Raw genomic sequence first — 26,497 nt, 5'->3', positions numbered from 1 at the left:
ATCTGTCTGTCAACTTGTTTAGCTCTTAAGAATTTTTCTCGCGATATTTTATTCACCCATTTCTCTTTCTCTCTCTGCTTGTTCCAACAATCGACTCTCTCGTCGCTGCATTCTCCCTCTCGCCATTGCTGGATAGAGGAAGGGGTGTGTAGCGATGACAATGAAAAGGTTGACATTGAGAGGTGGTTGTTGGAGTAAGAAAAGAAGAGAGAAATATTTTATAATTGAGTGAAGGGTATTTTTATTATTTTAATTTTATGTGGGTCAACATGTACATAAGCTTAGATAAGCCTCTATGTGTTAGGAGCAAATTCCAAAATAAATATAGACGATCGGGAGAAGATGAGTGCAATCTATGTTGTACGGAAATGGAAACGGGAAACGTTTTCAGTAGGAAACGAAAACGTGGAAACAGATGTTTTTCTAAAAAAATAGGCATAAATAGGGTCCGAAACGAGAATAATAAATGTTTCTGAAATGTTTCAAAAATAAAAAAATAACACCTATGAGGTGTTTTCGTGCAACATAGAGTGCAGCTGCAAAATGACATTTTTATCCATACATGATAATAGGAATTTCAGTGGCGGCCGCTCGCGAGGCGGTACTTCTAAGCAAAGCCCTGCCCCCTTCTGGATCTGGTCGAAAGAAACGAAGGAACCCGACGCCTTCCGAAATCCAAGACATTTCACTGTGCTTTATTACGTGAGTGCCGCCTCTCTCTCTCTCTCTCTCTCTCTCTTTCTCATAATTCTCTAACTGCGATCTTCAAATCACTGATTCGGATCACTATTCTTTGTCGCTCGAAGGCATCGTCTCCGTATCGATCTGTTTATGCATATACAGAGATATAGAAAATGGATACCGCGGAAGAAGCACCGCTACTACCACGACCATCAAGATTCGGATTGGTACTATTCTTATGCAGCACGTGAATCTTCTGGTATGCTTCTTGCCTACTTTCAATTCTGTTATTTTTATGAATATTTTTGTGCCTTCAGAGATTCATATGCTTTGAGTTAGGAGGATTCGCGAATCGTGAATTGCTTTTTTTTTTTTTTTTTATAAAAATAAGGTTCGTTGTCGAATTTACTCACCAAGTCACCAGCCTTATTTTACATTCTTCCTTCATTGGTTTTGTAGTTGTAAATGCCGTTTTGGTAGAAAACTCGAGAAAACCACAGGCAAAACAAAATAGAAAAAAAAAAATGTGGCCTGTGTACTCTTACTTTCCGACCAGTTATGTGGATAACAATATCGGCTAATAAGGCGCCTGATTGTTGGGAAGTAGATCGTTCAGGGTTTACTGGTGTTCCAGAATTCATGTAATGCTTGTTGCTGATGTTGTTGTTCAGAGAATTCTGGGTTTGTGTTCCTTTAACTATTCTTGCAAACTAAACAAGGTATAAATATCAGGATTATGCTTAGAGGGAAAGGGGATTAATTTCGAAGAGCGACGCTCTAAATGACTAAAACCTGAATTAAGAATTAAATGTACATGTTATGGGCTTCTGTTTCTCTAATTGGACTTTAATATGTTAATTAAAACTACTATCAATATTGTTGCAAAATAAACAAAAATCATTTCAGTCTCTCTTTTTTGAGGCTGTGCCACAATTCTAAGTGACAATATTGCCCATTAATAGTTTACGGATATGCTCTTTTAAACATCTTTTTGCTTGTGTAAATTTGAATTAGGTAGGATAAACATAGAAATTAAATGTATATCAGTTGGAAGTTCCACCAGTAACTAACTGTATCAATTTATTTAAATTTTCCTTCTAAATTTTCAGAAATATAGCATGTAGAAGAAGAAGGGTGAAATGAAAAGGAAAAGATCAAAAGATAAGTACATATTAGAGAGGAGAAAAAAGATAAAACTTATATGTGTGTGTATATATATTGCACAGGCCAATGTGTGTGCATGTGCCCTAGTGATCAATGCAAAGAAGCATTGAATGCTATGAAATTCTCGTGATCTTTAGGGTGTTTAAGTAGTTATCAAGATTTTGTTCTATACTTCAATCATTAAAAGCAGTCAAGGGTACTACATGTTGTCACTTTTATAGAAATAACTCAGTAAGAAGTTGGTGTAAGATCACTGGGAGATTTATTCCAGTATAGGAATCCTTTTCCTTTTTATTATGGGGTAGAGGTTCATATTTTCAGATTTGGGTGGTTTCTTTATCATCAACAGGGCACGTTCATTTTAGTACATTACATTTACTACAGACGTTTCTTATAATTATTAAATTATATCATGCCAATAAATGTCCAGTTTTATAGGAGCTGTTGAAGCGAGAGCTTCAGGGTAGTGTCAATGATTAAGAGGCTTGTTATTCAGTTTTGTTTGAGTGGCTGGAAGACTAGAGGGACTTGGAAATATCAGTTGTTAGGTATTTAAATGCTGCAGTGGCAGTTAGGTAAATAGGCTAATTGTAAATATGTTATTAAGTGAGGGGTATATGGGGAATTATCCCGGTTAGTTTTCTCTCTGTAAATCTTGCCCTTTTGCCTATAAATAAGGGGGAGAAGGAGACTGCTGATTACTTGTTTTTTTCTAATCATTCTCATTGTTAAGTGTGAGGGCTGGATTGTGAGAGAAAGCTAGTGTGAGAGATAGTTTTGTAATCTTGCAGTGAGTGTTCTTGTGTAACAGTGAGGGAAGGGATTGTGTGAGTGAAAGTCTTGTATTGTTTTCATCAAGAAATTAGTGGATTACTCTCTTTGTTGAAGGCTGGATTTAGGACTAATTTATCAATTCGAACCAGGATAAATTCTCGATGCCTATTGTGTGGTTTGATTGTTCTAACTCTATTCTTTATAATTCTTTAATTTCTGTTTATGTCGTATGATAGTACCAGTGAGTTGAAAGAATGAAGAGTGTTATTTGTTGACTTCTTGGGTGAATTAACAGACTGCTAGTTCTCCCATTTCTAACAAGGCTGATTTATATTAGATTAGCAATCAGCATACTAGCAAGATTAGATTGGCAATCAACATCTCAGGTAGGATTGGATTAGCAATCAGTGTGAATCGCTGATATTTCTTTCCTAGAATAAGGGTGTATATTTGCTATATATTTCTAAATATTTGTTGTATCCTAAATTGTACAGTTTCCAAAATAGATTTAGAAACTTCCCTATTGAGTTTTTTAGAAACTTCCTAAATTAGCAAGAAGCTATGTATATATCATGATGTATTCATTCAAAAATAATAAGATTGATAGCATTATTCTTGTCTTTCTTGACATGGTATCGGAGCCATAGACGATAGTTACCGTTTCTTTAGAACTATTGTGGTCGTCATTAATCTTCCTCATAGGACAACATGTCCAACACTCAAAACCCTCAACCCGATTTGGCCGATTCAAGCAATACAATGGAAATTTCGTTTGCTGGAATCAATAGTGGAGGCTCAAGAGGAGAATCACAAAATCTGCAGGCTACTTACTCGTTGAACGGTAAGAACTACTTGAAGTGATCCCAATTGATCCGCACATTCCTAAAGGGGAAAGGAAAACTAAGCCACTTGTTGGGAACCGAACCTAAGGAGGGAGATCCCACGTTTGTAGCATGGGATGAGGAGGGTTCCCTTGTGATGTCTTGGCTGTGGAACTCCATGATCCCCGAGATTAGTGACATGATAATGTTTCTAACAGCAGTCAAAGATATTTGGGAGGCCACTAAGCTCACCTACTCCAAAGTTCGTGATGGGACCCAAATCTATGAGATAAGGACGGAGGTGGCAGCCACAAAGCAAGGTACCAGATCTATTACAGAGTATGCAAACTTATTGCAAACCCTGTGGCAAGAGCTAGACCATTACCAGTGCTTGAAGATGAAGTGCAGTGAGGATGTTGCATTACACAAAAGGTTTGTGGAGAAAGAAAGGACATTTGACCTCCTAGTCGGCCTCAGCATGGAGTTCGATGCGGTAAGAGTACAAATCCTCGGTAAGGAGGATTTACCTTCTTTAAATGAGATTATCTCTATAGTTCGTGCAGAAGAGGGAAGAAGGGGAGTCATGTTGGAAAACTCCCTAGTGGAAACATCAACCCTAGTATCTTTGAAAAGTTACAATCAGAGTAAGGGAAGAGAAGAAAAGAAGGCTGCAAACAGAGATCCAAAGGAGGACAATCAAGGAGTCAAGGGCAGGGACAAGTTTACATGGCTCGCAGCCATCAACAATTAGAACAGAAGGATCTTGAACAAGGAGAAGCCCTGGAGCTTAAGATGGCAGAAATTGAAAAATTGAGGAGCTTCTTGGGATCTCTTGAAAAAGGGGCTGAAAAAGGTGCATGCTCTCTTGCTCTCTCAGGTATTTCTTCCCTTTCTTTTGCTCTAAATGCTTTAGAAAAAATCCATCCTAATTCTTGGATCTTAGACTCTGGAGCAATGGATCATATGACCCCCTTTCTCTCATCACTTTATCACCAATAGCCCTTGTTCTAGCTCTAGAAAAATTACATTAACAGATGGTTCTTTAACCACTGTTGCTGGCCAAGAAGATATACTTCTTAATAAACATCTCACTCTCACAAATGTGCTTCATGTCCCTAAATTGTTCACTAACCTAATCTCCATTCAAAAGCTTATCTTGAACACTAATTGCAGTGTTGTCTTTCATTCAACTTACTATGAGATACAGGAACATGGCACGAAGAGGATGATTGGGCTTGCTAGAGTTAGGGCTGGGTTTTTCTACCTTGAGGAATTGGGTGAGCAAGATAAAAAAGGAAAGACTCCTCTTGTGTCATGCTTGGCTCAATCCAACAAAGATCAAATGTGGCTGCACTATTACTGATTTGGTCACCCTTCTTTTCTTACTCTTAGGATGATGTTTCCAGAGTTATCTAAGGGTTTAGATGTTAGGAATTTTCATTGTGTTGTGTGTGAGTTTGCAAAACACAAGAGAGTGTCTTTTCCTCCATCTAATAAAAGAACTAATTCTCCTTTTACAGAATTCACAGTGATATTTAGGGCTTTTCAACAATCCCTAATATTTCTGGGGCACAGTGGTTTGTCATTTTTGTTGATGATTGCACAAGAGTGGTATGACTGTATCTTTTGAAGACTAAAGTTGAGGTGAGTAGTATTTTTCCTACATTCTACAATATGATTAGGAACCAGTTTGGGTTGGAATTAAAAAGATTTAGGTCAACCAATCCTTATCTATTTTCTTTCAACAGAAGGGCATTTTCCGTGAATCTTCTTGTCCTTACGCTCAACAAAATGGAGTGGCCGAGTGAAAAAATGGACACCTCCTTGCTATTATTAGAGCGCTCCTAGTCCACCATAATGTTCCCAAATGTTATTGGGGAGAAACAGCTCTAACAACTACCTTTCTTATCAATAAGTTGCCCTCACAAACCCTTGGATCCCACAGTCCAATTCAATTGTTAACCAAACACTTTCTTGATTTTCATGTGTCTGGTGATTTGAAACCCAAGGTGTTCGGGTGTGTATCATTTGTCCACATTCCTACTGTTAGTAGAGGTAAATTAGACCCTTAGGCTTTAAGGTGCATATTTCTTGGATACTCATCCACTCAAAAAGGCTACCGGTGCTACCATCTTCCTACCAAAAAGTATTTTGTGTTAGCTTATGTCACCTTTATAGAGAATGATTCCTACTTTGGTAGTCCTCATTCTCTGGGACTACCAAAGTAGGAATGATTCCTACTTTGGTAGTCCTCCTATTCTACTTGATCATGATCTATCATCCTTCACTCTTCCATCCACCATTCCAAAGGATTCATTGGGCATGACATCAAAGGAGCCTGTACTAGATACTCCTCGGCCACTGTAGGTTTACTCAAGGAAAAAGAGGTTGGACTCTTCCCTTATGCAAGTCACAACACTCGAATCAAACCTTAATCTTGTAGCTGACAACACTGATAGTCCAATCAGCCTTCCTCACACATCACCAGGTACTCCAATTGTTGAATCTTATACACCTGATGATAACCCTATTGAAACTATTGAACCTATACTTGAGACAAAACCCTCCAAGTGTGACCTTGATGGGTCTATTACAATTAGAAAGGGTACTAGAGCCTGCACCAAGCATCCCTTACACTTGTTTCTATCCTATTCTAAATTGTCACCCCACATAAAGCCTTCGTCACTAATCTTCATACTATCCCTATTCCCAAAACTTTTTCTGAAGCCATAGGGTATAAGAATTGGAAGGATGCCATGGAAGCTGAGATGGCAGCCCTAGCAAAGAACCAGACGTGGGACCTTGTTCCATTGCCTAAAGGAAAACACCCAGTGGGCTGTAGGTGGGTCTATACAGTAAAATATAAGTTTGATGGCTTATTGGATCAATATACAAGGCAAGATTGATAGCTAAAGGGTATACACAAGTGTATGGGGTGGATCATTTAGACACTTTTGCACCTGTTGCTAAGTTGAATATAGTTAGGGTTCTTCTATCTTTGGCTGTTAACCTAGGTTAGCCATTGCAACAATATGATGTAAAGAATGCATTTTTGCATGAGGATCTTGAAGAGGAGGTCTACATGGAATTATCACCTGGATATGGCCCAGCAACACAGGAAAAGGTGGTGTGCAAATTGAATAAAGCCCTATATGGACTAAAACAGTCCCCAAGGGCCTGGTTTGGAAGGTTTACAAAGGTGATGCTTGGTATGAGGTATAGGCAGAACCAAGGGGACCATACCTTATTTATCCACCACTCGACTACAGGGGGAGTGACAGTTCTTATAGTATATGTTAATGACATTGTGGTCACCAGCAATGATGAGGTAGGCATGTAAAAGTTAAGGGAGTGTTTAATTAGTGAGTTTGAGATTAAAACTTGGGATGTTTGAAGTATTTTTTGGGCATAAAAGTGGCACATTCAAAAGAGGGAATTTTTATTTCCCAGCAAAAGTATATCATAGATCTCCTAACTAAGAAGGGAATGCTTGAGTGCAAGGTAGTGTGACACTCCCATTGAACCAAATCACAAGTTGGGGGAAGTTCCAAAAGATAATATGGTTGACAAGGGATCCTATCAAAGGCTAGTTGGGAAGCTGATTTACCTAACTCATACTTGGCCAGATATTGCCTATGCAGTGGGCATAGTCAGTTAATTCATGCATAATCCTAGAGAGGCTCACTTGAAGGCAATATATAGGATACTACACTATTTGAAGGGGACACCTGGGAAAGGTATTCTGTTTAAGAAGGGGGAGACTATGACTCTTGAGGCTTAGACGGATGCTGATTATGTAGGATCTGTTGTAGATAGGAGGTCCACATCGAGCTATTACACTTTTCTAGGAGGCAATCTTGTAACATGGAGAAGCAAAAAACAAAGTGTAGTGGCTCGGTCAAGTGCAGAAGCTGACTTCAGATCTATGGCCTTAAGGATGTGTGAGTTACTACGGCTAAAAATAGTGTTGGATGATCTCAAGGTCAAGTGGATAGTCCCTATGAGGCTTTATTGTGATAATAAGTCAGCAATAAGCATTTGCTCACAATCCAATTCAATATGACAGAACAAAGCATGTTGAAGTGGATAGGCATTTCATTAAAGAGAAATTGGATAGTGGCCTAATTTGTACTCCATATGTCTCCTCAAGTGATCAATTGGCGGATGTGCTAACAAAGGGTCTACCTGCAGCCATGTTCCACAGGTATATATACAAGATTGGGATGAATGATATTCACTCACAATCTTGAGGGGGAGTGTCAATGATTAAAAGGCTGATTGGGATTAGATTAGCAATCAACACATCAACAAGATTAGATTGGCAATCAACATCTCAAGCAGGATTGGATTAGCAATCAGTGCGAATCGTTGATATTTCTTTCCTAGAATAAGGGTGTGTATTTGCTGTATCTTTCTAAATATTTGTTGTATCCTAAATTGTATAGTTTCAAAAATAGATTTGGAAACTTCCCTATTGAGTTTTTTAGAAACTTCCTAAACGTAGCAGGAAGCTATGTATATATCATAATGTATTCATTCGAAAATAATAAGATTGATAGCATTATTCTTGTCTTTCTTGACAAGTAGTAATGAAGAAAGAAAATACAAGAAAGATTGAGAGAAAACATAGGAAGAAGAGAGAGAAGAGTGTTCCTGAAAAATAATGCCTTTCTCAATAATAGAAATAAGAATTAGCCGAGTATTTATTTTCAGCTAATCCTTGTTAACAAACAACTTGCAAGTTTCAGCAAGTTGAGCAACTTGATTACAACAAACTAATTGAAAACAACAACATTTAAACAGTCTAACAACATCCTAACCGTAGCAGTCAAGTGGTAGCAACGATAAAACAAACAACAAAAGTTATCTTTCTTCTACAGCTGTTTCCATGATCCACCATTAGTGTGTGGGACGTTTTAAGTTAGTTGCTTTGAGAATTTCTATTGCATGTGTCACCTTGTTGACACAACCCTAGGGTTTAGAATGGGATTTTGGGGGGATTTGAAGAAGAAAGGACAGAATGGAGGGAGAAAATAGAACAGATAAGAGGGAGAAATTGAGAGGGAAAGGAGAAGGGTCAAAAGAACAGAGAGGGAGATAAGAGTGAAGAGGAAATATAATGGTTTATTCAATCAATTCGTAGCCCTTATTCTTTAACCTATAGTCTATTTATAGGCTATTTACACCCATTCAGTTATCAACCAACTAAAAACTAACAACTCCAATACACACTACACACTAAGAACTCACAACGACTTGCCCTGTTTGTCATCCAATCCGAGCTTTCACTAGCTGTTTCGTCTTTCTTTCTTTCTTTCTCCCCTTCAGCCTTTTCCTCCTTCCTCTTACATTCTTTTTCTTTTGCTTTTTCCGCAAACATAAAATGTAGACCTCGAAGATCACCATCCCAAGTCTCTCTTCTCCCATTGATTTGTTAGTTCTAGAAATTTCCTTGACCTCTGCTAAGACTAGTTCAACTGCCACGATATTTGTAATATCCCGCAGATGCAACAATTGGGCAGCATAAACTCGCTTTAATTGTTTCCTTTTCTCCTCCATAGCTTTTTCCTTCCCATTTTTCTGATGATCCACCAAGTAACTTTTAAACAGATCTTCACACTCTACAGGTCGCTTTATCGCGTTGATCTGATCCTCCTCCTCAACATTTACATACTCCAACAATGCTTTAGAAGCAAAATACTTCCTATTTGACAGCATACACTATGGGTTTACCTTCAATAAATTTCTCCTCCAATAGTGTTACAACTACTATTCCTATAACTGCCACTCCTGTCCTGACATCCTAATTGCATAGGAAAAGATGAGAATGTTCCGTAGGTTCCCCAATGGTTGGAACTGAACCTCCCTCCTGACTTTCATCTCTGGCGAGATTTATAGCCGAGTTATCTAATGAATCAATATTGTTTTTCAATTCAAATTGTTCCTTAGTTTATGGTAAATTAGAAATCTAAGGAAGTAATTCGGCAGCACCTTCCCCACCGATAAATGATCCTATAGTTAGAAATTCCTGATTCACTTTAGTTGAGTCATTAGCTTCTTGCGGTTAAGGGTCTTGGGTAGAATGTCAGCTTCTGCTGGAATCGGTTCCACAATGGATCTTGGGAAAAATTCCTCTGATAAACTGATTTTGAATCTCAATGAAATTAGAATCATTAACACATCCAATTTTTTATTGAGATTATTCACTTTCTCTTGGAATCCATTCTCCATCTCCACCATTCTAATCCCTGAAAATTCGCCTCTAACACAATGATTTGTCAATTGTCTCTTGAGCCGTTTCCAAGAACCGTATAGTCGAGAAGAATCAACCATCAAAATTCGCTTGCAAAAATCCAACCCCACTACTACGAGCTTGTTGGAATAAGCTATTGAAATTTCTGAATTCTTCGCCGAGGATCATCGCTATGAATCTTCAATCAAGATCGTTTCTTGGCTCAATTCTTGAACTTGCACCTTTTTCTCAATCAATTCCGATCCAAGATTGTTGGACTTTGCTTCAGTTCATTGGAGGTGCTGAAATCCCTACTCAGCCAATTTCAATTCGTTGGCCAACGCCCAAATTGATTTTGTTGTCGGAGTTGCACTAAGAATTGTTGGCCCTTTTTTTTTTTACTTGCTTCACCTTCAAGTCCAAGGCGGGATCGTCAGAAATCGCTTGGATGTTAAGCGGAAATCAACCGGCTCTTGTTGCAGTCATTTGAGAGTTGATTGACTCCATTGAGCTTCCTGAGTCTGCTTCATGCGGCTCGATCAGTTCTGACAATTGCTTGCTCTGTGTTGCCTCTTAACCTAAATTCAACTGCTAAGAATTTCACCACAAATTGCTGGGATCACAGCCGAGGATTGATTGGCTCTGATACCAATTGACACGACCTTAGGGTTTAGAATGGGATTTTGGGGGGATTGGAAGAAGAAAGGACAGAATGGAGGGAGAAAATAGAATAGATAAAGGGAGAAATCGAGAAGGAAAGGGGAAGGGTTAGAAGAACATAGAGGGAGATAAGAGTGAAGAGGAAACAAAATGGTTTATTCAATCAATTCATAGCCCTTATTCTCTAACCTACAACCTATTTATAGGTTGTTGACACCCATTCAGTTATCAACCAACTAACCAACTAATAACTAACAACTCCAATACACATTACACACTAAGGGAAATTACAATTAATGCCCTTGGGGTCATGACACTTGTGTACTCATCCATGTCAATTCCTGTGAATTTGGTGGCTTTTGCCCATGCTTGAGCATCATTGTCATAATGGCTAATAGGCTAGATGTTAATTGTTTTTATTGTGCTCATTATTTTAAAAAATCAACTCCTCCCTAGGCTTGATACAAAATGCCTCCTCTTTCAAAGCGAGTAGTAGTAGAAAGAAACTCCACACAAGTCTCTTTCACCTTTAGGCCCGTGGAGATTTTCCACTTCATATATTCCCAAGATTCTAGATCCTCTGCATCCAGAACACATTCCCCACTCCAAAAGAGCTCCAACTGAGTAAGAGTTAACAAAATACGTGTCCTAAAACTGCTCACTTGTTCCTCCATGAAATCAAAGAAATTCTTCTTGTTTATTGGGGACTTTGGACCTTGAGATGGTCCTCCAACCAAGTGTCAGATCTAGGGATCTGACAAGGAAAACCCTCACTAAGACGATGAGAATTCAATGGAATTGGGGAATTGAGAAAGAATATGGGGGAAATTAGAGAGCAGAGAATGGGAAAGATTGAGAAGGGGAGAGAGAGAGAGAGATTAAGTGGGAAAAGAGATCTCAATTGTTGTATTGCATGATCTCAACTTGGGTGTGGTCAGTTGTATATATATTGATCCAACACTCCATGTGGCATTAACCGCTTGCTAAGTACAACCGCCCTAAGCTATCTTTAGGTACAAGTAATAGGAGTTGTAACTACTATTTCCAACTCATATACAATTTGTTACCCTTATCGCCCTTTCGTACATGACAATTCCCCCCCCCCCCCCCCCCCAACAAATTTCTTATCCTCAAGAAATGTTGAGTAAGCTAGCCACCTGAGGAAATTGTTTGTGTAAGTCAGGGAGGTATTCCCAGGTGTTGTTGTCTAAGTGTAGGTTGGCCCATTTGACTAGACTCGGGTTATTGTAGCCCCCTGTTTGTAAATGACCCTTTTGTCCATTATGGCTGTCGGTTCCATAGGTATGTTGGATGAGGTTGGTAGTGATGGTAGAGAAGAACTTACTCGACTTGACCCCACTGATTTCTTTAGTAGTGAAACATGGAATACCGGATGGATCTTGGATTCTTCTGGCAATTGCAGTCGATAGGCCACCTTACCAATTCTAGCAGTGATGGGGTAAGGACCATAGAATTTGGGGCTCAACTTGGAAACGTAATTGATCATTTGAGTTAATAAACTGATTAGCAGTATCTCCTTGAAAGTAATTTTTCTCAGACAAGGTGACAATCAATCTTTGTGTTTGGTTCTCTCATGAAAGACTAGATTAGAAGTAATGTGTAAAGCTGTATGGTTATCACAAATAAGTTTCATAGGACCCTTTTCACCAAATTCCAACTCTTTTAGAAGTTGCTTTAGCCATATAAGTTCACGGGTTCTTAAAGCCATGGTTCGATATTCAGCTTCCGCGCTTGACCTTGCAGTTATACTTTGCCCTTATTTTTCCAAGAGATCAAATTCCCACCGATAAGAATGCAATACCCAGAAGCTGAGCGCTTGTCTAAGGGAGAACCCACCTAATCTACATCTGTATATCCAACAATTTGACCATGCCCCCTATTCGTATATAGCAACCCTTTTACTAGAGCTCTCTTTATATATATTTGAGAATCTAGGCAACAACATCAAATGGCTATCACATGGTGAATCTAGAAATTGACTGCAAACACTCACTGCAAAGGAAATATCAGGTTGAGTGAATGTGATGTAGTTTAGTTTTCCAAAAGGTCTCTAGTATCTCCTAGGAATAGGTATAACTTCCATTATTTGGGTAGAAGGTTAACATTTGGATCCACAGGAGTGTCCATTGGTTAGGAACCCAACATACTAATTTCTTCAAGGATATCTAAATTATATTTCCTCTATGAGGTGTAAACACTATCTTTTGCATTAGCTACCTCTATTCCTAGGAAGTGTCTTAATATGCCCAAATCCTTGGTTTGAAAATGACAAAACAAATGTTTTAGCTTAGTAATGCCTTCTTGATCATCCCTAGTAATGACTATGTCTTGAGAACACAGGAGCAAAGATATACTAATCATTGGATTTAGAACCGGGAACAACACTGGAAGTACCTTCAAGTGTAGTCATATTGTGGATTGAAGAGAGCCCTAACCAGTCAAAGAACCAAGGAAACTGACAACCAAACTAGCCACACCATGAAACCCCAAAAAACAAGGTAGATCTGGAACAAAAATACCACAACCAAAAAGAATACGAAAGGTCACACACAACGACACTATTGAATCCAAGAAAGTGGTGAACAGAAGCACAACAATCGAATCTGATCTGAGGACATTAATAGACTTGACCAAATGAATAGATATGAGAAACATGGTTAGAGATGCAATTGTGTTAACGATGAAGGTGCCGATCTTCTCCTTATTCTCGGGCAAGATCAAGTCAACATTGATTGTTATTTGTTTCCTAAAACAAGAGTGTATCTTCTAGAAGATAGACTGCTGTATCTTTCTATTATTTGTTGTATCCTAAAATTGTATAGGTTTCCAAAATCAGATTTGGAAACTTTCTTATTTTGTTTTTTAGAAACTTCCTAATTTAGTAGGAAGCCTTGTATATATTTTTGATCTACCCCTTCAAAGAAGAATAAGATTGAAAACCTTTCCCATGTCTTTCTTGACAAATGGTATTGTTGGATCTGAGAGAGGATGCGACTGAGATGCATTAGGTGTCATTGGATTTGAGAGAGGAGGCGATGAGTCTCATTGGACAATTGTGCCACCAGAATTGATGAAACATTATATTAGAGAATCAAACAGACATGAGGGAACATGAATAGAGGGAAATCGGGGGTTGCCTGAGATGGAATGGGGTGTGACCGGAGAGGGAAACACAACTAGGGACTGATGGTGGTGATGCTGTTGCTTGGAATTGGGTTAGGGTTTTATTGTGTTTTGGGAATTAGGTTTTCTAATTAAAATATGGTTAGGCTTTTATACCATGCGGAAGTGTGTCAAATTGACTATACACCTCTTGGAATGATATATATACCAGGTCAAATAATACAAGAATGGAAATACTAACAGTGTCAGCCCAATTGAATAATAAATTTAGAAAGGAGAGAGAGATGTTGGTAGGAGAAGAGAGAGAAGGCTGTAGGGGAAAAGAGGAAAGGGGAGTGGGGAAAAAGAGAAAGGAAAAGGGGAATGGGGAAAGGAGAACAATGGCTCGGAAGAGAAAAGGAATGTGGGAGGAAAAAAAAGAAAAAAAGGGAGGAGGGAATTTCAGTCATTATGGGCCAACCTTCGTTGGTTGGTCTTTTCTTTTTTAAAACCCTAAAATTTGGTGGGCTTCACACTTAGTTATAATGGAAAAAACATAAAAATTATTTAGTGGAATAACATAAATATATAACTTATTATATTAAGTTATTATAATGAAAAATAAAATTTATTTTATGGAAGAAAGGGGATAAACCTAAAATTAAGGAGGCAATAATGAAAGACAAATTATAAATAAAATAAGAAAGACAACTCAACCTCCCTAAAAAGACAAGAACCGATATGTTTTAAAAAATAATTTCTGAATATATGTGTGTGTGTATATACTAAATGTTTCGGAGGTGTTTCACTTTGGTGAGCTGAAGAAGCCTACCTCCTATATCACGTTCCGGGAAAAGTGGTGTACCACAAACCAAGCTACTATGAGCATGGCATGGGAAGGTTAAAATACTGATCATCTGGTTATGGAAGAAAGATTATTCCTAATTGGTGCCGCATGACAAAGAAGTTGAAGGATTTGGTTGACTCTTATTTTCTGGAAGGTAATGATGAGCTGGGGTTTATTGCTTTATAGCAAAGGAAAAGAAGGTGATAGATCTCACTGCTGGGTAGTGATCACCCCTTAGAATAAGAGCAGAAAGTGAATAGAACAGTAAAGGTGTAGAAGACTTTGAGAGAGAAAGAAGGAGAAGTTTGTAGATTGATAGTTGATAGCCTCTACAATTCCTTCTTCCATTTATCTCATTCTTATCCTAACAGAATGGAACAATCTGGACATGTCATCAACTAACTGCACATGCTCCTAACAAATTCAACAATTATGAAAATATCTCCCTTCTTCCTGTTTATTACTTCCTTGCCACTCTGCTGACCTGCCTTCTTTTAATCCATCATTTTATCTGGAATTCTCTTTCTCCTCTTGCTCCTTCGAACCTCAGCTTGCCCTTCCTCTGATGCTCTGTAATTGCTATCAGAAGGGGCTGAGGTTGCTTATTTTACCTTTGTTAGGTGTTTTTTTAGTATTTCTGAATTCAACAACAAACTCTTCTTTTATTCCTGTGGACTGAGCATGATGTGGATGTAGCATTGTTGTTAACTTACGTCTTGGAGGTGATGATAATGAACTCTTAATGACAGAATTTCTGAAAGCCCAATTTGAAATGCATTGTGACAACTTGGTCTTTTTGTACTCAAAATATCTCTTACTTTTCAAAATTTTTCTTACATCATTTTAGAAGTATAAATAACCTTAAATAAGAATAGAACAACTTATGCAAGTTGTTAGACACCTCTCAGATATCCAAGAAGTCTTAAACATACAATTCATTCTTATTTTCCAATGGCAGACATGCTAACCATTGTATCTATTTATCTTAGTTTGAGAAGCATCAGTGTCTAAGAAAAACTTGATATGGTGACTGCTCCTAAGTTGAATCACCTGGAGCAGGATTTTTTGTAGTTTCTATTTTTTTGGTAAAAAAAGTGATTGTATAGAATGAATACACCTCAACTCAAGTTATTATACTTTTGTGTAGTTTATGAAAAAAATGTGATTCAGTTTGAAAAATGTTGGGTGCCACTTTTTTTAATGTACTCCTGATTTGAAGTATATTCCCCCAGTTGCTTATGTTGTTATGTATGTTTTTTTGAGATTGCTGTGTTTTGATGGAATATGGTTCGTGATACTTCTGTAATTCATACTTTCCCTCCCACCCCCACTCTGTGCCTCCCCCCCCCCCTCCCTCTCTGAAATGGTTGGAACGTTTACATTTCTGAAGAGAAATTAAACTTTATATAATCAAGATTCCAATGTTTCTAGACACGTAGATTTTCTATGCTATTGTTATCATCAAATTTTCTCTCTTTTCTCGATCCTAGTATTAGTTACAATTCAAGGTTTTTTGTGAACTCTATTCCCCAACTAACCAAGTACAATTTTTTACTTTAAATTTTTGTATTTGTTATTCTCCATTGCATTTATTTTTAATGTTGTTATAAAGAAAAAAAAAAGTCATTCTCTACTAAGTACTTTAAGGAGTTGAAATGTTTGAGTTTATTCACAAATTATATCATAGTTATTTTTTCTTTGTAGATTTTATTTAGTTGAAATCTTCCTTCATATTAAAAGTGTTGCTTTTGTGATTTATATAATTAATTTTACATGGAATCATGGATTGAATTTATTTATGAATTATTTAAGAGTAAAGTTCATACACACTCCCTATGGTTTGACCTGTTTTCAAGGATGCCTCTGTAATATTGGTTCTAGAAGCTCCAGTGCTTTTAGTTATTTGCAAATTGCAAAAAACACCCCTTCTATCAACTTCAACATCTGATGCCATCTATTATAAGTGAAATGACATTGCTTTGTGACAAATAATAATTAAATTATTTAAATAATAACTAAATATAAATAGAAATAAATAAAAAAGAAAAATACAAAATCTTTGGAACTTGAGACTGGTTACCGGTTCCAAAGAATTGAGAGAGAGAGAGAGAGAGGCATGGGGACCTTTGGGTGGTGTATCTTATCTTCTATTTTTGTGTTCAAATGATGTTTTAAGCAACATGTGCACTTCACTTCTGATCTACCTTGTCACAAAACGAAAGGAAGGCTGAAATTTGGGCCAATTTTGCTGTGGAGTTTGAGTAGTTTTAGCTGTTTACTTTACTGCTATTAATTGTAACTTTTATATTTTCCAGCTGGTAGTTTGTTAGACAGTTGTGCCAGGTGTAAAGGGGGCTAGAATAGGACAAAATAGTCTGTTAGAGGAGAGGTGATCTGCTATGACAACACCTACGAGTCTACTATAAAAACTATGGCAGCCTCTTGTAAATCTATCGAACAATTATATCAAAATCAGATTCCTATTCTCTCTACTTTCTCTCTTCCTCCCTTACTCTCTCTTCCAATCTCGTCTTCTTTCTTTATACAGTTCTCTAGCAACTCCCTCTAATTCACACTGAATTAGGAGAGTTGAAGTTTTCACAGCATAACTGTGACATTTGATATCAGAGCATTAATCCCGGCAGGTAGCTTAACAACGTCGAGAGAGATGGCCGAAGGGACTTGCATGAAGAATATGGAGTTACAACTCCAACAAGTCAATTCGACCATGGGGGAGTTCCAAAATTGAGTGGACCGATTGGAACAGGGATCCAAGAAGAATTATGAGGCGATAGGGGGACTAGAGCGGAGGATTGAAGGTGGTCTAAATCAGATGAGGGAAGACATCAACCAGATGAGAGAGGAGATGGGAAATCAACTTCAGTAGTTCATGTTGATGTTTACCCATCAAAACCAAGTAAGAATGGCTCATGACTTTCCTCCTAAAACTAGAACAAAACCGATTATACATAATGAAAGGATGAACTAAGGGAATGGGACATCAAAAATTGAGGTTGAGCCTGGAGGATGAGGTTGAAACGATAACAATGAGGGCTTGGGAGGATAGGATTAATCCACCTCAATCGGGATTTCTCATGCCACGGATGGAAATCTCTATGTTGGAGGGAACTAATCCTAGATGGTGTATTAGAAAGTGCGAGCGGTTGTTTGAATGGTATAATGTACTTGAGGAGAGAAGGGTAGCTTTAGCTGATGCCTACTTTGATGACATGGTGGATGCATGGTTCCAAGGGTGGACCTGAACAAGGGAGAACTATACATGGGGGAAATTCACTGAAAAGCTATGTGAAAGATTTGGAGAAAGGAGCATGTCGGATACCATAGAAGAATTCAACAAGTTAAGGCAAGATGGGAACGTTGGGTCTTACTTGAGAACGTTTGAAGAGTTGAGGTCGTTGATGAGTAACCATGACCCCCACCTATCAGAAGCCTACTTTGTTTCTAGCTTCCTTAGTGGCTTCAATAAGGATTTGAGGCCTATGGTGAAGATGATAAGACCACGGACAATGGAACAAGCTGCTGAGAGTGCCAGATTGTAGGAGTTGGTAGTTGAGGCCCTGATGAAAAAACAAAGGCAACAACAAAAGGTTGCATTCATGGGAAACTGGCAGCACAGAGGTAGTAGCAGAGGGTTCAACAGAGACCTGATCAAGGGAAATGCAGGGGGAGAAATTTTGATGGTCCATATCAAGGGGGAAGACTTAATGAACCAAAGAGCAACTTGGTGCGTGTTACAAGTGCGGGGATAGGTACTATCCTGGGCACCAATGCAAACGCCAACTGTTGTTATTAGAAGGAGATAAAGAAGATGGACTAGAGGTGGAAGAAGGAGAAGAGGTAGAAGATCTCAGGGACATTGGAGGGGAGGATGATGGAGAGATATCCCTCCATGCACTTAAGGGTAATAGCAAGATAATTAAGGTTGAAGGAAAGGTGAAGGAGGGTAGTTTGCCAATCCTAATTGACAGTGGAAGCACACACAACTTCCTCGATGATAGCACTGCCAAGAAACTAAAGTGTCAACTCACAGGTACACCGCCTTTGAGTGTGACTGTTGCTAATGGGAACTGCATATTGAGTAACTCGGCCTGCCTTGGATTCGTGTGGGAAATGCAAGAAGAGAAATTTGAGGCAGACCTCAAGCTGTTGCAACTAAGAGGGTGTGATATCATTTTAGGGGTGGATTGGATGAAGTGGGTGAGCCCTATAAGCTTCGATTTCAATCGGATGGAAGTGTCATTTGAAAAAGAAGGGAGGAGAATGACTCTTACAAATGGGAGAGAGATTGCTACCTGCAAAATGATTACAGATAAGAGGCTGCAAAGGGTCCTTAAGAGCAAGTGGAGTCAACTCACATAGCTGTTTTGTATTGTGAAAGTGGAAGAGAGTCCTAAGGAAGAAGAGCTTGGGGAGCTACAAGTAACTGTCAGCGTCCAACAAAAAGGTACTGACCAGGTATGCAAACTGCCTCTTATTGATGAATTATTGGTAGAATTTAAGGACCTCTTTGTGGAACCAAATACCCTTCCTCCTAACCGGACCGGACTTTGGACCATGCCATTAACCTAAAACCGAATGTTGAACCAGTTAATATCAGATCCTACCGTTATGCCCCTATTCAAAAAATTGAAATTGAAAGAATGGTGAAAGAAATGTTGAACCAATCATTCATCAGACTGCACCAAAGCCCCTTTGCCTTCCCAGTCCTTTTGGTAGGGAAAAAGGATGGTTCTTGGCATTTTTGTGTAGATTATCGCCAACTTAACACCCTAACCATTAAGGATAAATTTCCCATACCCCTTGTTGAAGAACTAATGGATGAGCTACACCAAGCCAAATTCTTTTCCAAACTTAATTTGCACTTGGGCTACCACCAAATCCGAATGAAGCCCGAGGATATCCACAAAACTGCCTTCCGAACTCATCATGGCCATTTTGAGTTCTTGGTGATGCCTTTTGGGCTCACCAATACCCCGGCCACCTTCCAATCCCTAATGAACCGGGTATTTGAACCCTAACTAGGAAATTCATATTTGTGTTCTTTGATGACATCCTTGTCTATAGCCCAACTTTGGACTAACACCTTAACCACCTAAGAACCACCTTTGAGGTCCTTAGAAGCAACCAATTATTCATCAAAAAGTCTAAGTATGCATTCGACCAGGACTAGGTGGAATACTTGGGGCACTTAATCTTGGGAAAAGGGATCAGTACCGATCCAAGGAAGGTGGAGGCTATGCTTAATTAGCCAAAGCCCACTACAATAAGGGCTCTTAGGGGTTTCCTAGGACTCATTGGGTACTATCGCAGGTTTGTTAAAGGATATGAAATTATTAGCAAACCCCTTACAAACTTATTGAAGAAGGGGAACTTCTAGTAGGGGCAAAAAGCAGAAGATGCTTTTGAAAAATTAAAGGTGGCGATGAGCGTGGTACCCACATTAGGGCTGTCGGACTTCAACAAGCCTTTTGTGCTTGAGACAGATGCATGTGGAGTAGGTATTGGGGCTGTTTTGATGTAGGATGGTAGACCATTGGCTTTTTTAAGCCAAGCCCTCAATCCAAGACACTTAGGCCTAAGTACATATGAGAAGGAATTCTTGGTTATTCTTATGGCAGTGGAGAAGTGGCGACATTACTTGGAGGCGGGAAGGTTTGTAATCAAAACTGATCATGAGTCTTTGAAGTTTTTGTTACAGCAAAAGCTTCAAACTCAATTGCAAAAGAAGGGAATGGCCAAGTTAATGGGGTTAGATTACTCCATACAATATAAGATACAATATAAGAAGGGCAAGGAAAACTTGGCAGCGGATGCCCTATCGAGATGCCAAGAGGAAGGGAGTGCAACCACAATGACTGTTGTAATCCTTGAGTGGTGTGAAGAAGTGGTGGACAGCTATGAGGGAGATGAATACATAAAAGGCATGCTGGAGAAATTGGCTTTGGGAAATAAAGAGGCAGAAGGGTATACATTGGTGGATGGACTGTTGAGATATAAAGGAAGAATAGTAGTGGGCCACAATGAGGAACTCAAGAGGAAAATCTTACAATCCCTACATGAGTCCCCTTTAGTGGGGCATGCAAAACACTTATTTGAGGGTGAGACAACTATTCCATTGGCCTCAGATTAGAGTGGCAGTGAAGGATTTTGTACTGGGGTGTGATAGCATATTCGGGGCTACTGCAACCCCTGCCAATACCGGAACAGTCGTGGTTAAGTGTGTCCATGGACTTCATCAAAGGTCTGCCAAAATCAGAAAGGAAGGATTGTGTAATGGTGGAGGTCGATAGGCTTACTAAGTATGCACATTTTGTAGGATTGGCTTACCCCTACACAGCCTAAGAAGTGGCAAGGGCATTCATTGATCAAGTGGTAGCTACGCATGGGGTCCCTAAGTCCATTATATCTGATCGAGATAAGGTGTTTACAAATCATTTTTGGAGGGAGTTGATGAAGAACATGGGCACGGAGCTCAATCTTTCAACGGCCTATCATCCCCAATCTGATGGGCAAATAGAAAGGGTAAACCAAAGCCTAGAAACCTACCTCCGATGCATGTGTTTGCTGCAACCTAAGAGGTGGCTGGCTTAGCACAGTGGTGGTACAATTCTAGCCACCATGCTTCTATAAAAATGACTCCATTTGAAGCGGTATTTGGGTATAAACCTCCTATCCTACCAGCCAATGAAGGGTATGCCTCGGCCCCAGCCGTGGAGAAGTACTTACAGTAGAGAAGAGGGGTATTGTAGCAACTCAAGCAAGAGTTGGCATTGGCCCAAAATCGGATGAAACAATACGCTGATAGGAGGAGAAGTGACCGTGAGTTCGAAGTGGGGGAAAGTGTTTACCTAAGACTCAGGCATCCACATCTAAAGTCCATCTCCCAAGGTCTAGTATCCAAACTCAGCCCTAAGTACTTCGAGCCGTTTCCCATAACCTCCAGAATCAGCAAAGTGGCTTACCAATTGCAGCTGTCGGAAGGATCCAAAATCCATTCAGTCTTCCATGTATCCTTATTAAAGCGGACCATGGGCAAGGAGTGGGTTAACCGGAGCTACCAATACTGCCTAGGGAGAAAGAAGTGGCAAAAGAGCCAGAGGCTATAATAGGAAGAAGAGTGGTCTATCACCAAGGAGCTCCTCTCATTCAAGTGCTGGTCAAGTGGCAAGGAGAGCCTTCGGGAAAGGATACCTGGGAATACCTTCCTCAATTACTACAATAGTTTCCAAGGGCAGCCAGCCTCTTGAACATTTCTTGAGGACAAGAAATTACTGAAAAGAGGGGTATTGTCACAAAATGAAAGGAAGGCTGAAATTTGGGCCAATTTTGCTGTGGAGTTTGAGTAGTGTTAGCTGTTTACTTTACTGCTATTAATTGTAACTTTTATATTTTTCAGCTGGTAGTTTGTTAGACAGTTGTGCCAGGTGTAAAGGGGGTTAGAATAGGACAAAATAGTCTGTTAGAGGAGAGGTGATCTGTTGTGGCAGCACCTACGAGTCTACTATAAAAACTATGGCAGCCTCCTGTAAATCTATCGAACAATTATATCAAAATCAGATTCCTATTCTCTGTACTTTCTCTCTTCCTCCCTTACTCTCTCTTCCAATCTGTTCTTCTTTCTTTATATGGTTCTCTAGCAACTCCCTCTAATTCACACTGAATTAGGAGAGTTGAAGTTGTCACAGCATAACTGTGACATACCTATTCGAAGAGAGAGAGAGAGATTTGGGTGGTGTATCTATCTTCTATATTAAGAGGTAGCTGTGGCCGTGCTTGTGTTGAACTTTTGAGTATTCTTGTTAGTGCATCAGAAACATATTTAATGCTGGTATTATGTGTGCCGCTCTTTATTTTGATCTTTCTTAGACCAAAATTTTCCTGCTTTTGAAGTCTATTTTCTTCTAGCCCGTGGCCATTATTCTGCTTTGCCCTGGGAAGAAGCTAGGTTAATGGGTTTATAGAGGGGTTTCATCTTATTTAATGAATTTTTCTTTTTGTTCTTTTTTTTTTGGTGCAGGAGTACCTTCCTGGGAAAGGCAATTTTGTATTTTGGTAGGGTCAGTTCCATGGGAGAAGGTTGTGGTTGCAAGACACTACATGTTTTGTCATAATGATGTGGTGAAATGGAATGATTCTGCTGGTGAAGAAGCATTCAACAATGCAAAAGAACGATTTTGGGCAGCAATTAATGGCCTTCCATGTGATATCCCTCTTCCTGATCCTAACATTTATATAGATGAAATTGATTGGAATCCTCATATTGATCCTGAACTAATAGCTGGCCTTGATCGAGAATACTTTAATCCTGATGAAGGGGAAAAAGATAAAAAGGTGGAGACTACAAATGAGAAGGTGCAAAACTCACCTTCTACTTGTGCTATTGGATGGCAATCTAATTTGTTTGGCTGTGAAAGTCCTTGGGAAGGTAATGTTTTGAGGGATGTGGAAGCTTCAAAGGATGTCGCCAAAGGTTGGGACCGGTGGGATGGCACTAAAAATGAACCAAGGAATTTAAATACTATAAAAAATCCTTGGGAACGGACTTGTACTCTAGATGAAGGAAAATTGAAAGATAATGCATGGGGGAGTTGGGGGGATAAATCGAGGGGTTGGAAACTGCAGGAAGGCTGTAACAAGCAGTTTAAGAATTATCAGAGTCCTTGGGAACATGGTCATCATAATGTTGGATCTGTAAAGGGGAAAGGACAGAGTGATGCTAGAAATAGTTCTTGGGGTTGGGATCATTGGGACACCAGCATTCATGAGTCAAGGAAATTTGGAAGTAGCTACACTTCATGGGAAGATGGAAAAGATGGAGGGTGGGGAAATTATGGGGATATAAACTGGAGAAAGCAGCGCAGAAATCAGAATGCTGGGGCAAAACATTTGCCCCCTAGAAGAAATGGTGGATCTTTTGGAGCCTTGAATGGTGGTTGCCAAAAGAGAGCAGGTTCTCCTCAGAATTCATCAAAGTTCAGAAGTTCAAGGTTTGAAGGTGATGAATATGGGACCATGCATCATTGGAGGAAGGGACCAAGTCAAAGAAGAGTCAGTTTTGCATGAGAAGCTGGTGATGGCTTTCCAACATCTGGCACAAAGCCCAGTAAAACTTGATCAATCCTGTCTATTTGTTACAGAGTTCAAAGACCTATGTTTTTGACAAGTAAATTTCTATTTTTTGATTTTTATACTTGTTGGGATGTGCCAGGGGTGTTTTTGTGAAATTGATTTATAGAATTTGCATTGGTTCTTTCTTCAGTACTTCTTGTCCTTTTGCTCTGTGTAATGGAATCTACTTGGCAAGTATCATATTCTATTGAAGGTCATGTCATTGGCTTGAGATTATAGAGCAGAAGGTTTTGTTTCTAACTTACTAATTCCATCATATTCTATTGATGTGAAAAGGACACTGATTTGACACATGTCTCATATAAGAGTCTATTATCAGATTAAGTTCATTTCTGATATCAATTCATATATCTAATGTCATGAACTTGTAAATGAATTTCAATTCTCTTCAGACTGGACCACATTCAATGCTCATAAACCTGTATCATACTGAAGAGCTGATCTCAATATAGCAATCTCTTTTGTCACAGGTTCTTTTCTACTGTCAGTTAGTACTGAGAACAGAACAAATATTGTATCAAAATATGGCCCATCTGTTTGACCTGAGAAATTGTTTTGAACCAACCAAAACTTGATGCAACAAATGAAAGATTTGCCGAGGCTTCAGAAATGTGGTTTTGTACCTTCAGCATTGCATTATCCTATTTCTTGAATTCCAATTTTAGGCAATGTCTGTTCTTTGTGTTTTTTTTTTCCATACTTTATTTGTGTAACTCTAATTCTCAACAAGGCCTTCATTTTCACAAGGATGGATAGGATGGATCTATTGAGTTTTTACATCCTTTCCAATACATCAGCATCAATATGAATCCCTTTTTGTCAATGGATATGCCTAATTGACAATTTTGATCATGTGAGTTAGATTGCTCCATCTTTCTTCATCTGTCTCTGGAAAGCTTTGTAGTAACTGGTGATTTATCAACTCTAATGTTAAGAAAATTGATGCTAGTAAGAAATCTCATTATGAGAATGTAATATATAGTTTTTAGATGGACATTTCCATTATTATCCTGTTAATGTTGTCATTATGTCTTGTCAATTAGATTGCTTCTTTTAACATCATTAGTCTCTTGAAGATCTCCAAGGTCATCAATTAAAATGTGCGTGGATAACAAGGTGGTCATCAATGAAACTATTGTGAGGTTCAAGGATATTTTGGATATGCCATATAGGTTTCTCTGGTCATAAAGCACTTGATACTTCTCATGTTAAGCTATCCTTTAAAGAGGTTGTTAACCTTAGTTTGGGATATTAGCTTAGGTGTCTTGTGGAGAAGCAACCTAGTATTGAGATTTGATCTTGTCAATTTATAAATTTGCCCTCAATGACTTTGTTAAATGGTCTGTTGGTAAAAGTCATCTTTAGATTGTTCATAGCTACTTCCTTGAGACCCCTATTGCTTTTGTACCATCTGCTGAAGCCCTAATTTTCAAGCCTACAGAAAATCGTGTTCTTAACCCTTGAAATCCAAAATTTTGAGCCTGCTGAAAATTTTCCCAACACATTCCTAATTTGCATGTTGAGAACAAATGTATAATTGCAATAAGTAGTGCTAATTATAGAACTTGTTATTGATGTGCATCATAGGGCTAGGGAATTTAAAGAAGGTAATTGTGTCATGATTCAACCTGTCATGACGCCAAGAATTAGGAAGATATTTTCTTATTTACAGTTATATATATATATATATTTAGTTAGTGGTTATTTATAGTTATGTTCTAAGAATTACAATTATGGAGCAGTGGGGAGGTAGTGGAGTGATTTTGGAGCAGTTATTGATAGTGGAGGTAATGGTAAATGCCTTGTAGAATCTGGGATAACTTATATATAAAGCTATACCCTCATTGCCGAGGATCATGTTTTGAATTATCAAGAAGAATATTGAATTCTCTTTGTTCTCCCTCAAGTTCTGTCTATTTTCTCTTTCATATCTCTTGGATTCCCACCCCCTTCATTTCTCTCAGTTCTCCCAAATATTCTGTCTGTTTCCCTCTCAATTCTTGCTATTTCTCCCTCAATTTCCAATTCTATCTTCTAAGGAAGCATCAATTAGGACTAGGGTCCTGACACAACCCAAGTGTTTCCTTACATATTCTTTCAAGAAACTACATGCTCGAGCCAATGACCCATTTTCCATCATTTGTAAACATGGACCTACTACTTGTTTACTTGATTTTCCTAATAATATGAATATTAGTTCTGTTTTCAATGTGGAAGATTTCTCACTTTATCAATGCACATTTGAGCCTTCTCTTTTGCCTACTAATGTTCTTGCAGGTCACCAAGTCCCTCCTTTACCATACCTTCTATAGCAAAGGAATGTGATAGATTTTTGTGCTCAATGATGAGATAGAGGCTTCATCCCATGGAGGTTTCGTAGACTCTTCATCAAATGGGAGGACCGTCTAGATCTAGATGCTGCATGGATTCTTGAGGATGATTTTCAAGTCTTGGATCTCGAGCTCTTGGAGTGGTATTTGCAGTCTATCTCATCAATATTCCTAGCAGAAATGCAAAGATTCAAAGTTTTCTCATCTATTGCGAGAATTCCAGCATGAAGATCTACAGAACTTGAGGTTGAGTTTTCTCCCACCAAAGGAGAATGATGGGGGACAAGATAGGAATATTTAGAAGATATTATTAATATATATATATATATATATTTTATTTGATTTAGAATATTTTTGTTTAGTTCTTTCCTAATCAGTTTTGGAAAGATTATATTTCCAAGTTTAGGATGCGAATTAGGATAGGTTTTTGATCTTTGATATATTTCCTAATTATCTAGGATCTCTAGTCTATATAAATCCTTTTGGATGTATTACTAAGTAGACTTCGATTATTAATATTGAATTTGAGAATTGGTTTGAGTTTTCAAGATTATTCTCGTGTTCTTTGTATCAGGTTCTGCATTATTAGTTCTGGTTGTAACTTGTAAAACCTCATTATGATAAAGTTTGGAAGCAGTCATTGCGTACTCTGCATTTTTCATTACTTTTCCCACGCTCTTATTAGATGTACCAGGTCAGTTTAGTTTTATTTTCT

General features: G+C 38.6%; 1 protein-coding gene across 2 annotated transcripts; it reads left to right on the top strand.

Moving 5' to 3' along the window:
* Nucleotides 1–598: 598 nt before the first annotated feature.
* Nucleotides 599–26,438, top strand: LOC127787330 (uncharacterized). 2 transcript variants are annotated; one of them, XM_052315310.1, is made up of 3 exons: nucleotides 599–702; nucleotides 807–940; nucleotides 22,341–23,663. In XM_052315310.1, exons 2-3 carry the CDS (start codon nucleotides 832–834, stop codon nucleotides 23,384–23,386), a joined length of 1,155 nt encoding a protein of 384 aa, XP_052171270.1. In that variant the 5' UTR covers nucleotides 599–702; nucleotides 807–831; the 3' UTR covers nucleotides 23,387–23,663. The 2 variants fall into 2 exon arrangements, 1 of the variants encoding a protein (XP_052171270.1); XR_008020141.1 differs by lacking the exon at nucleotides 599–702 and adding an exon at nucleotides 25,730–26,438 and having other exon boundaries at nucleotides 709–940; nucleotides 22,341–23,486.
* Nucleotides 26,439–26,497: the final 59 nt, after the last annotated feature.

Source organism: Diospyros lotus, chromosome 12, assembly GCF_014633365.1.
Source record: "Diospyros lotus cultivar Yz01 chromosome 12, ASM1463336v1, whole genome shotgun sequence".
Taxonomy (NCBI): Eukaryota; Viridiplantae; Streptophyta; class Magnoliopsida; order Ericales; family Ebenaceae; genus Diospyros; species Diospyros lotus.
Note: the sequence above shows the minus strand (reverse complement) of the source record. Positions and strands in the feature narration are given on the sequence as shown.

Excerpts from the sequence above, each read along its gene's own strand:
- LOC127787330 (XM_052315310.1), top strand. The coding sequence starts at position 832 with ATGCATATACAGAGATATAGAAAATGGATACCGCGGAAGAAGCACCGC. Across the intron at positions 941-22,340 it reads TGCAGCACGTGAATCTTCTG|GAGTACCTTCCTGGGAAAGG; the intron begins GTATGCTTCTTG and ends TTTTTGGTGCAG.